The 12,284-nt window shown below is 37.2% G+C and overlaps 1 protein-coding gene across 1 annotated transcript in view; it reads left to right on the top strand.

The window, feature by feature from the left end:
- ETFA (electron transfer flavoprotein subunit alpha) overlaps positions 1–12,284 on the top strand; it is a 69,648-nt gene that overhangs the window by 52,856 nt on the left and 4,508 nt on the right. Inside the window, exon 11 of the mRNA XM_027521286.1 lies at positions 4,919–4,999. Coding sequence (XP_027377087.1) covers positions 4,919–4,999 — 81 coding nt within the window. The remainder of the gene's footprint in view (positions 1–4,918; positions 5,000–12,284) is intronic.

Here is a 12,284-nt window from a genome sequence, read left to right as displayed (position 1 = left end):
TTCAGATGATTAAACTGTCAGATGTTTGACTAGGTGGCCTCCAGGAAATCATTAACCATCGTTAATTAAATAAATCTCTGCTAGTAGCTGTGAAGCAGGCTACTTATTCCCAGAAGAGAAAGACCACGATGCAAATCAATGCCTATGATTCAAAATGTTTGTCCTTGTGACTAGATTTGAGGTGTATATTGAAACCATGCTATATTATAGTCTTCGCCCACACTTTAATGTATATGGCATGTTTCTCTGGATCAGTAGTTACCTGGACTGCAGTGTGTGCCAATTTCAGATATTCTGGAATATTCAGGCCTTGGGGCCCTTTTAGAGGAATTTACACATATATCATACAGACTATATTTTAAGTTAGACTGTATCAAAATACTTGAAAAAGGTGTTCTGCCTGTTTTCATATGATGGAGTAATAGGCAGGGAAGTACTTAATTTTACTTCCAAAGATTCAAAAATTATCATTTTTTAATTAAAATAACACCATATTAGAGTCAAAAGTCTAATTTTACTTTAATTGCAATGGTGTTAGAAGCATCTGTGGGGAATACCAAACTATTTGTAGTGTATAAAGAAATCTGTTATTAATAGAATAATTGTGTAAACATAACATGTTTTTTAGTGACAGTTTCTCTGTAATCTGTTACTGATCTGTCATTATAATCTTTTACATTTAAAGATTTTGTGGGAGTTAAGAGGAACTTGTGGTAGTTTTTGTAGGAGACGTAGTACTTTGTTACATTTACTTGCTGCATACATAAGGACTTAAACTTTTTTGTTTTAAATATTCATCTTTACTTAATAGGCCAACTAGATAGTTAACTTTTCTATTCTCACAGTAGACCCAGGATAGTAATTTAAAAATGCTAAATGGAATGCAGTACATAGAGAATAAATAGTTTGAGCTTTAAAGCCTATGAGTTAGGGAATGGCTTTGTTACTTTTTAAAGTTGAAATCTAACATTTATAGTCACAAGTTTAAAACATATATATTGTTAATAGGTGGAAAAATACTGATCATTGTATAAGTGAAATAAGCTGAGAATTGACTCTAATAATATATATCTCATGATTTGACAAAGTTGACTTCTGTCTTGTTGAATAAAGCACACCAAATATAAAATGGATGAATGAACTTTTTATCTGTGGTTTTTATTCAGTATATCTAAAAATTTTCAATGACCTACAAAAATTTCCTGTTATATTTGGTTGGTTTGGTTTAAGTCAGGTTATTAATTTATATACAGAAAATTCAAGATTTTTAGTATACTGCATTAAAACATTCTTCTGCATGGTAAAATGTACATAACATAAAGTTTACCATCTTAATTATTTTTAAGTGTAAAATTAGCTATGTACACACTGACAGTGGTATTAAATACATTCATAATGTTGTGCACCCATTATCACTATCCAATTCTACAACTCTTTTCATCTTTTAAAACTGAAACTCTATACACATTAAATGGTATTTTCCCAGTCTCCCACCTCATAGTCCATATACTTATAACCACAATTCTACCTTTTGTTTCTATGGTTTTGACTATTCTAAGTACATTTTAAGTGGAATCATCATTTGGTATTTGTCTTTTTGTGACTGGTTTATGTCACTTAGCATAATGTCCTCAAGATTCATCCATGTTGTAGCATATGTCAGAATTTTCTTCCTTTTTAGGCTAATAATATTCCATTATATGTGTATGTGTGTGTGTTTATACACACACACCACATTTTGCTTATCCATTCATCTATTGATGGACTCTTGAGTTGCTTCCAAGTTTTAGCATTTATGAATACTTTGCTATGAACACAGGTATACAAATATGTTTTCAAGGCCCTGTTTTCAGTCCTTTTGGGTATATATCCAGAATTGGAATTGCTGGGTCACATGGTAATTTTATTTTTAATGTTTTGAGGGACTACTATGATGTTTTCCACAGCAGTTGTACCATTTTACATTCCCACCAACAGTGCACAGGGGTTTTAGTTTTCCACACCCTTTTCAGCACCGGTATGGTTTTTTTTGACAGTAGCCATCCTATTAGATCTGAGGTGGTATCTCACTGTAGTTTTGATTTGCGTTTCCTCAGTGATCAATGATGTTGAGCATTTTTTCATGTGCTTACTGGCCATTCATATATCTTCTTTGGAGAAGTGGCTTTTAAAGCCATTTGCCCAATTTTTGAATTGGACAGTGTGGTTTTTTGTTGTTGAGTTTAGTAGTAATTTAGTAGGTTTTAAAAAATATATTCCATATATTAATTCTTTATCAGATATATGATTTGTAAGTATTTCCTCTCATTCTCTAGGTTACCTTTTGACTCTGTTGATAGTGCCTTTGCTGCTGCTAAGTCGCTTCAGTCGTGTCCGACTCTGTGCGACCCCATACACGGCAGCCCACCAGGCTCCGCTGTCCCTGGGATTCTCCAGGCAAGAACACTGGAGTGGGTTGCCATTTCCTTCTCCAATGCAGGAAAGTGAAAAGTGAAAGTGAAGTCGCTCAGTCGTGTCCAACTCTTTGCGACCCCATGGACTGCAGCCTACCAGGCTCCTCCACCCATGGGATTTTCCAGGCCAGAGTACTGGAGTGGGGTGCCATATAGTGCCTTTAGAGCCACAAATTTTTTTAATTTCCATGAAGTTCAATTTGTCTGTTTTTTTGTTGTTGCCTATACCTTTCATGTCATATTCAAGAAATCATTGCCAAAACCATCATCATGCAGCTTTTGGTCTATGTTTTTCATCTGAGTGTTTTGTAACTTTAGGTCTAATGTTTAAATCTTTGATCTGTTATAAGGTTAGTTTTTGTAAACGGTGTTAGGTAAGAGGCCAACTTCATTCATTTGTATGTAGATACCTGGTTTTCCCAATACCATTGTTGAAAAGGCTATCTTTTCTCCATTGTATGGTCTTGACACCCTTGTCAAAAATCATTTGACCATATATGTGAGGGTTTATTTCTGGGCTTCCTCTTCTGTTTCATTGGTCTATAAGTCCCACTTGAGGTTTCTTGAGAGTCCATATGAATTTTAGGATGAGTTTTTCAGTTTCTGCAAAAGTCACTATAGGAACAATTCTGATGGATATAGGATTATTGGTCGACAGTTTTTTTCTTTTACCACTTTGAATGTATCAGCTCACTGCCTTCTTGCTTCCAAAGTTGGTAATGTAAAATCTGCTGATAGTCTTGAGGATCCCTTGTGTGTAGCAAATCAATTCTCTCTGTTTTCAAGATTCTCTTTTTATCTTCAGCTTTTGAAACTTTGATTATGTGTCTTAGTGTGGAGTCTCTTTGAATTCATCTTACTTGAAGTTTGTTGAATTTCTTGGATGTTTCTATTCATGTCTGTAATCAAATTTGGGGAGTTGTCAGTCATTATCTCTTTAAATATTCTCTCTGCCCTCTTCTCTGTCTTCTCCTTCTGGGACCACCATAAGATATTTTGGTCCTCCTAATGGTGGTCCACAGGTCCCTTAGGCTATGTTCACTTTTCTTAAATCTTTTTTCTTTCTGTTCTTCAAGCTTGAAAATTTCCATTGTCCTATCTTCCAATTTGCTGATTCATTCTCCTGCTTGATCGAATCTGCCTTTGGATCCCTCTAGTGAATTTTTCATTCACACTTTGTACTTCTTACCTTCAGAATTTCTTTGTGGTTTCTTTTTGAGTTTTCTCTTTATCACTATTTCCATTGCATTCACACATTGTTTTCTTGACCTTCTCCTCATCTCCTTTTAGTTTTTTTTTTTTCAAACATCTTTAAGATGATTATGTTAAAGTCTTTGTCTAGTAGATATTCCAGTTTCTGTTTATATTTTTTTCCTTTGAGTGGGCCATACTATTTTCTTTTTTTGCCTTGTGATTTTTATTTTGTTGAAAACTGGACATTTAAATCAATAATATAGTAGATTCTTCTATTTCCCCAGAGTATGCTGGGGTTTTTTTTGTTTTTGTTTATTGTTCTTTTTGATTGTTACACACTGTCTCTGTGCCAAGAGTTAACCTGAGGTATATAAACTTAAGGGCTTCTGGAGTCTTCAGAGTCTGTGCCTTTCCCTAGGCATGTATGGTCACTTTGTAGTTTTCCTCTGATATGCATTTGCTTTTGAATGTCCTAGTCATTAATGTCTGGCTACCACAGAGGGAAAATGCCACAGAGGGAAAACGAGAAAAATGAAGAGCACTAATCTTTTAAACCCCCTGGGAATAACTTTGACAGGTGGGGGAAAAGAGTGGTTGAGGTACAACAGCAAGAGCCACCCTCGTCTTTGTTTGCACCTTTGCGATCAGGTGCAACACACTATGATCAAAGCAGAGATCCCCAGTATTTAGAGGACAAGGTTTCTTGTACCCACTCTGACTGCTATAAGCTGTATGCAGGCTGTTCCAGGAATATGTACACAGCTGCCTGCCACCAGGAATGAGAGATGGGGGTTTAGTAGCAGCTATTCTGCTAAGAGCTACAGTTTACCATTCAAGTCTTCCCCTGGAAGTTGCAAACCGTTAATAGATTCCAAAATTCCAAACTGGTTACATGAAAGATTCTGCCAGTTCAGTTGTTGTGTAGGTGGGGAGACAGTTTCTCAGTGTTTCCTACTTGGCCGTCTTCCCAGAATCCTCTCCGATTTGTTACTTATCTACAACATTTTTTCATAAGTTAAAAAAGAGCTTTTAAAAAATAATGATATAAAACCTTTTTTAAATATTGCAGTTGGCCTGTGGTAGGGATGAGAGATAATTTTTTGTTATGTTCCTACCCAGAAACTTCTGAATTTACAATACCAGTACAAATTAAACTAATCTTATTTGGTAGACATTTTTAAGAATACAAATTTGTTGTTACGGAAGTTAGAATAGAACCATCAGTCTATGTGGTATGTTTTCTTTAAAAACTCTTTGCTTTTATTTCACAGACAATTGTGGCTATCAACAAAGACCCAGAAGCTCCAATTTTTCAAGTGGCAGATTATGGAATAGTTGCAGATCTATTTAAGGTAAGTTGGCCTTGAGAGTGATAGCTGTTATCTAGGTTGTCATCCAAGAACCTGCAGGAGTTGGTCAGGGAGGAAGCTGTTATAGGAAGACATTGTGTGAATGTGTATCTGTGTCTGTCTGTGTATGTATATATTAATGTATTTACACAATTTTGAACTACTTAAAGTGAAGAATTGTTCTGCTTAATATATGATGTTTTTATGGAGCATTATATTAATAACTTTCCCTTTAAGAAGTCCATTTTGTCTTTAAACATCCATATGATTCTTGGCATCTCACGTACTGTTGGTACACAATATGAAATGACTCAAATAATTATAACCTAGAACCATATTTACCGTATACCTTAAAGAAATTCCCATCATGACCCCTCATTGAGAGATTTACTAGTGATGCTCTAGCTTTTCATGGGATGAGTGGGCTCTCAAGTCCACTTTATCGACTCAACAGGTATGCTCTGCTTGCTGTGTTTGAGAGTCAAAGGCCTTCCTAACAGTGACAGCCATAGGAAAGAACACTTATTTCTAACTCCTCACACTCTTAATTTTTTTGTATTCTTTTTGCCCTCCTACCACCCTTATGTTTGCCCTTTCAGTGAAAGAATTACTTCAGTGATATAGTTGAGCACCTGATACCCATTTGGCCACATTTAGAGGTCCTAGCTTATGCATGGGCTGGCCTCTTTTAGTCCCTCAGGGCCTGTCTACAAGTTTCTCGGTTACCTTGTGCAGAAATCACTTAGGCAGTGATTGAGGCTCTGAAAGTAGCATCCAACGCTAGGTTTACTAACCCGTCACATAGAACTATAATGAGCTGCTGTGGGCCTTTATGGAGAGGCTGCAGCCTGAGAACAGAACCAGGGGTGGTCTCCCCAGCAAGAGGATTGGCCCATTGCCATGGCTTCTCTAGCACTTGGATGATCCAGATGAACTCACGAGTGCACTTTGAGAGCACATCTGTATTTTGAAGTGTATGTTCATGCTCAGTGAAGAATGGGCCCTTCAGATGCTCAGCAGTTCCTTGATAGCAGCCCAGCCTGCCTGCTGAGACTGGAATGGGGCTGTTGCCCTGGGTCAGCAAAGGGCATTTTTCCACGTGGAAATCCCCGGGTAACCCCTGCCCACATGCAACCCAGAAGAGCCTCTATCTTGCATGGGGAAAATACAGCCCATCTTCTGTGGTCCTAGGTTTCTGTATCTGAAATGCAGGGTTTAGGTCAGTTGGCTGCTCCTGTGACCTGACCCAGCTGTAGAAGAACTGTGACTGTAGTGGCAGTCATGTGACCAAGATATTCCAGTGGGAGGAAAAGTTACTATGAAAAAAATAAAATCTTTGTATTCCTGTGTAATAGTACCTTTGTCCAAGTAGAAAGCATATAGTTCCAGTGAGATACAGATAAAGGGATAAAGACCTTTAAATTTAAAAATGAAATTAGTACTTGCTGAACCCCAGCCATGTCTCCTGTTGACATGTTTGCAAACAGACATCGAATGTAGTTGCCTTTTATCTTTCTTCAAGAGACTATTTTAATAAATTTGTAAGTAATTTTGTTTAAGGTATGTTTTTCTGTCTGCTTGTGTACTGTATTTTGCTGCCCACACGCTTGATAAAAAAACGAGGTGTTAAACAGTCAGACATTTGTGATGCTCACACTGTGGACACCTGCCCTGGGGAAGGAGCATCTCTGTAGCAGTGTTGGGTGCAGTAGTGTCCCACAAGTTGTGCCTCTTGCATCAAGGGCAGCTTCTGGGTGTAACATGAGAGGCGATGCCTGTGTCTGTTATGTGAGTCTATGCACATGTGTGTGTGCATGCTCAAAGAGATATTGAGAGTTCTAGGACACTGAGAGTGGAAAAGGACCTCAAAAATCATCCAGAAAGCTGATTTCCAACTTGAGATTCTCAAGCTATTTTTGGTGTGTTAAGAAGCACACTTTAAAAACTTTTTCTGAATTTCTTATTGAGATAACGTAGCTTTATAACAGTATATAAGTTTCATGTGTACAACGTTATATTTCTGCTTCTGTATACCCTACAGTGTGCTGACCACCAAAAATTTAGTCTTGCCCCATCACCATATAGTCGATCGCCTTTAGCCGCTGTGCCCTCCCCCCAGCCCTTTCTGCTCTCGTAGCCACTACTCCCCTCCCCCCAGCCCTTCCTGCTCTGGCAGCCACTACTCTGTTCTCTGATTCTGTGTGTTTGTTTTTATTTGGTGTGTTCATTTACTGTGTTTTGGGAGGGGGTGTCTTTTATACTGGAGAAGGAAATGGCAACCCACTCCAGTGTTCTTGCCTGGAGAATCCCAGGGATGGAGGAGCCTGGTGGGCTGCCGTCTATGGGTTCGCACAGAGTCGGACACGACTGAAGCGACTTGGCAGCAGCAGTCTTTTATATTCCACGTGAATGAGATTGTCTTTCTCCTTCTGATTTATTTCACTTAGCATAATACCATCAATGCCCATTCATGTTGTCACACATGGCAAAATACTGTTCCATTGTATACATATAGACCACATCTTCTTTATCCATTCATCCATTGATGGCCACTTAGGTTGCTTCCATATTTTGGCTATTGTAAATATGCTGCAATGGACCTAAGAGTCCCATTATATCTTTTCAAGTTAGTATTTTTGTACTCTATGGATTAAAAACCCAAGAGTGGGAGAGCTGGTTCATGTGGTAGTTCTATTCTTAATTTTTCTGAGGAATCTCCATACTGATTTCCAAAGTGGCTGTGGCAATCTACATCCCCACCAACAGTGCACCAGTGGTCCCTTTTTTCCACATCCTTACCACCAACACTTGCTATTTCTCGCCTTTATGATAACAGCCATTCTAACAGAAATGAGGTGACACCACCTCGTGGTTTTCACTTGCAAGTCCCTAATAATGAATGATGCTGAACATCTTCTCATGTACCAGTTGCCTTTATGTCTTCTTTGGAAAAATGTCTGTTCACCTCTTCTGCCCCATTGTTTAATTGGAGCGTTTGTTTTGTTGTTGAGGCATATGAGTTCTTTACATATTTTGGATATTAACCCCTTACTGTATACATGATTTGCAGGAACCTTCTCTTGTTTCATAGATCGTCTTTCCATTTTGTTGATGATTTCCTTTGCCATGCAGAAGCTTTTTAACTTGCCATTTGTTTATTTTTGCTTTTGTTTGCCTGAGGAGACATATCTAGAAAGATGTTGCTAAGATTAATGTCAGAGAGCAAACTATCTGTGTTTTCTTCTAGGAGTTCTGTGGTTTCAGGTCTTACATTCAAGTTTTTGATCCATTTTGAATTGATTTTGTGTGTCAAGTTTCATTTTTTTTGCCTGTGACTGTCCAGTTTTCCCAGCACCATTTATTGAAGAAATTGTTCTTTCTCCAGTGTATGTTCTTTGTTCTTTCATTGTAAATTAATTTTATTTCTGGGCTCTCTATTCTCTTCCATTTGTTTGTGTATTTTTCTGCCAGTACCATGCTATTTTGACTACTATGACTTTGTAATGTAGTTTGAAATCAGAGAGTGTGGTACCTTCAGCTTTGTTCTTTTTTCTCAGGATTGCTTTGGCTTTGTGTGTGGGGAGGGGGGTCCTTTTATGGTTTCATGCAAATTATAGAATTTTTTGTTCTATTTCTGTGAAAAACGTCCTTGGGATTTTGATAGGGATTGCACACGAATCTGTAGATTGTTTTAGGCAATATCAACATTTTTAAAACGTTAATTTTTCCCATCTATGAGCATGGAATACCTTCATTTACTTATGTCTTCAGTTTCTGTCAACAATGTCTTACAAAACAAAACAATGTCTTAAGAGTTTGGTGTACAGGTCTTTCACTTCCTTGGTTAATAATATTCTTGGGCATTTTATTCTTTTTGTTGTGATTATAAACAGAACTGTTTTTTTTTAATTTCTCTCTCTGCTGGTTCATTGGTAATATGTAGAAATGCAACAGATTTTTGTATGTTGATTTTGTGCCCTGCAACTTTGCTGTATTCTTTTATTATGTCTAATAGTTTTTTTGGTGGCATCTTTAGAGTTTTCCATATGTCAAATTATGTCATCCACAAATTTTTAGTGACATTTTTACTTCTTCCTTTCCGATTTGGATGCCTTTTATGTCCTTTTCTTGCCTAATTGTTCTGGCTAGGACTTCCAATACTATTTTGAATAAGAGTGGTAAGAACAGGCATCCTTGCCTTGTTCCTGATTTTAGAAGGATAACTTTCACCAAGCTTTTCACCACAAAGTGTGATGTTAATGGGTTTGATGTGTATGACCTTTATCATGTTGAAGCACATTCTTTCCATATCCACTTTATTGAGAATTTTTTTATCATAAATGGATGTTGAATCTTGTCAAATACTTTTTCTGAATCTACAGAGATGATCATATGTTTTTATCCTTCATTTTGCTAATGTTGTGTGTCACATTAACTGATTTGCAGGTGTTAAACCACTCTTGCAGTCATGGAATAAGTCCTACTTGATCATGGTGTGTGATCCTTCTTATGTATTGTTTGATTTGTTTTGCTAATAATTTTGTTGAGGATTTTTTCATCTATATTCATCAGAGATATTGGCCTCCAATTTTCTCTCTCTTTTTTTTTTATATTGTCTTTGTCTGGTTTTGGTATCAGGATGATGTTGGCCCCATAAAATGAGTTTGGAAATGTTCCCTCTTCAATTTTTTGGAGTAGTTTGAGAAGGGTGGATATTAAATCTTCTTTGAATGTTTAGTAGAATCACTTGTGAGGCTGTCTGGTTCTGAACTATTGTTTTCTGGGGAGCTTTGATTACTTTGAGCTTTTTAATTCAATCTCTGTACTAGTGATTGGTCTATTCTTATTCTCCATGTTTTTATGATTTAGTCTTGAAAAGTCTGATTGTAAGAATTTGTTCATTTCTTCTAGGTTGTCCTATTTGTTGGTATGTAGCTATTCATAATATTCTCTTATAAGCCTTTGTATTTCTGTGGTACCCATTGTTATTTATCCTCTTTTGTTTTATTTGTCAGAGCCTTCTTTCTTTTTTAGGTGAGTCTAACTAAAAGTTTGTCAATTTTATTTATCTATTCAAAGCATTAGCTCTTAGTTTTGCTGATCTTCTCTATCATCTTTTTAGTCTCTATTTCATTCATTTCTGCTCTGATCTTTATTATTTCCTTCTGCTGATTTTGCGCTTTGTCCTTTTATTTCTCCTTTGATTTTTTTCCATTGGCTCAATAGTTGTTCAGTGACATGTTGTTCATTCTCCATGTTTTTGTGGTTTTTCCAGCTTTCTCTTAGTTGATTTCTAGATTCTTACCATCGTTCTCAGTCTTGAGACTTGTTTTGTGTCCCAGCATACAGTCTCTCCTTGAGAAAAGTTCCATGTGCACTTGAGAAGAATGTGTGTTACATTCCTACATAGATACACATCCATCATATCAGGTCTAATGTTTCACTTAAGCCTGCTCTTTCCTTATTGACTCTAGATTATCTCTTGGTTGATGTAGGTGGAATCTCTTACTGTTGCTGTGTTGCTGCCGTTTTTTCTGTATAGATCTGTTAATAGTTGTTTTACGTATTTTGATGCTCCTGTGTCAGGTGCGTATATATTAGTAAGTTGTATCTCCTTATGAATTGTCCCTTTTTCATTATATATTGTCCATTTTTGTCTTTTGTTAACTTTACTGTCTTGCGATCTTTTTGTCTGATATGAGCGTAGCCCTACTTGCTTTCTTTTGGCTGCCATTTGCTTGGAGTATCGTCTTCCAATCTTCGATCCCTTAAGTAGCCCACATTTGACTATTGGGAGACTACCTGGAGTAAGACATAACTTTTATTTGCCTTTGGCAAGAATTAAGGCATTGTCTATATCATGCTGCTCAGAAGTTCTGAAGCACAGTTATATATGCCTTTGATTAATACAAAGTGGTGAGAAAGTTAATCAGTTTTAAAAATGCAGTCTTGGGGAAAACTAGTTAAGAAAATATGAAAAATTTTACTTGAGGTGCAGCCTCTCATTTATTACTGTATGAGTAACAACCAGGATGTGTTCTTCTTAAGTTGTCTGTGTCTCAGAGAGAGATGATTTAGGGAAGTTGCTGAGCAAGTTGTTGGCACAACTAAGAGAGATTCCTGCTCTGTTCTTTTTCTCATTACTGTCTTTCTAGCTCATCAGGTACCACAGCCGGTTGGTTCGCCACCACTCCTGTACCTTAGACGAATTGCAGTAAATAGGACCACGTCTTTTACAGACTCTGGCAACCAAGGCAGAACTAAACAGAAATCAGATTGTTTTCTCAGTTGAAATCAGAATTAAGTGTAACACGGATGAGTATTATAGTATTAGATCGGTGCAGAAGTAATTGCTCTTTTGCATTGTTGAACTTTGCCCTTTGATATTGGAGTACATTCTCAATGTGGTTATGTTATACATCATTTTGATGCATATTTCTCACTTTATGTTTTTTGCTAATGACTTATCACTTGCTGTGTATCTTATATTTATTTAGACTAGGGAAATGATGTTAGACAAAAAGCAAATTTGAGCAGTTTTCTTATTCAAATTCAAAATGGGTCGTAAAGCAATGGAGACAACTTGCAACATCAACAATGCATTTGGCCCAGGAACTGCTCATGAACATACAGTGCGGTGGTGGTTCAAGACATTTTGCAAAGGAGAGGGGAGCCTTGAAGATGAGGAACACAGTGGCCCAGCCATCAGAAGTTGACAGTGACCAACTGAGAGCAATTACCAAAGCTGATCCTCTTACAACTACACGAGAAGTTGCCAAAAAATTCAGTGTTGACCATTCTGTGATCATTTGGCATTTGAAGCAAATTGCAAAGGTGAAGAAACTTGATAAGAGGGTGCCAAAGTGTTGTCTTCTCTTATCCTATGCAACATCAGTGAACTATTTCAATTAGATTGTGACATGCAATCAAGATTGGATTTTATACAAAAACTGGTGATGGCTGGTTGAACAGAGAAGAAGATCCAAAGCACTTCTCAAAGCCAAACTTGCACCAAGAAAAGGTCATGGTCACTGGTGGTCTGCTGCTGATCTGATCCACTACAGCTTTCTGAATCCTGGCAAAAATGTTACATCAGAGAAGTATGCTCAGCAAATTGATGAGATGTATGGAAAACTGCAACTCCTGCCGCTGGCATTGATCAACAGAAAGGGCCCAGTTCTCATTGACAACACCTGACCAAACATCGCACAATCAGTGCTTCAAAAGTTGAACAAATTGGGCTGTGAAAGTTTGCCTCATCTGCCATTTTCACCTGACAGCTTGCCAA

This window comes from Bos indicus x Bos taurus, chromosome 21 (assembly GCF_003369695.1).
Source record: "Bos indicus x Bos taurus breed Angus x Brahman F1 hybrid chromosome 21, Bos_hybrid_MaternalHap_v2.0, whole genome shotgun sequence".
Taxonomy (NCBI): Eukaryota; Metazoa; Chordata; class Mammalia; order Artiodactyla; family Bovidae; genus Bos; species Bos indicus x Bos taurus.
The sequence above is the reverse complement of the archived record's forward strand: the minus strand, read 5'-3'. Positions and strand labels throughout refer to the sequence as shown.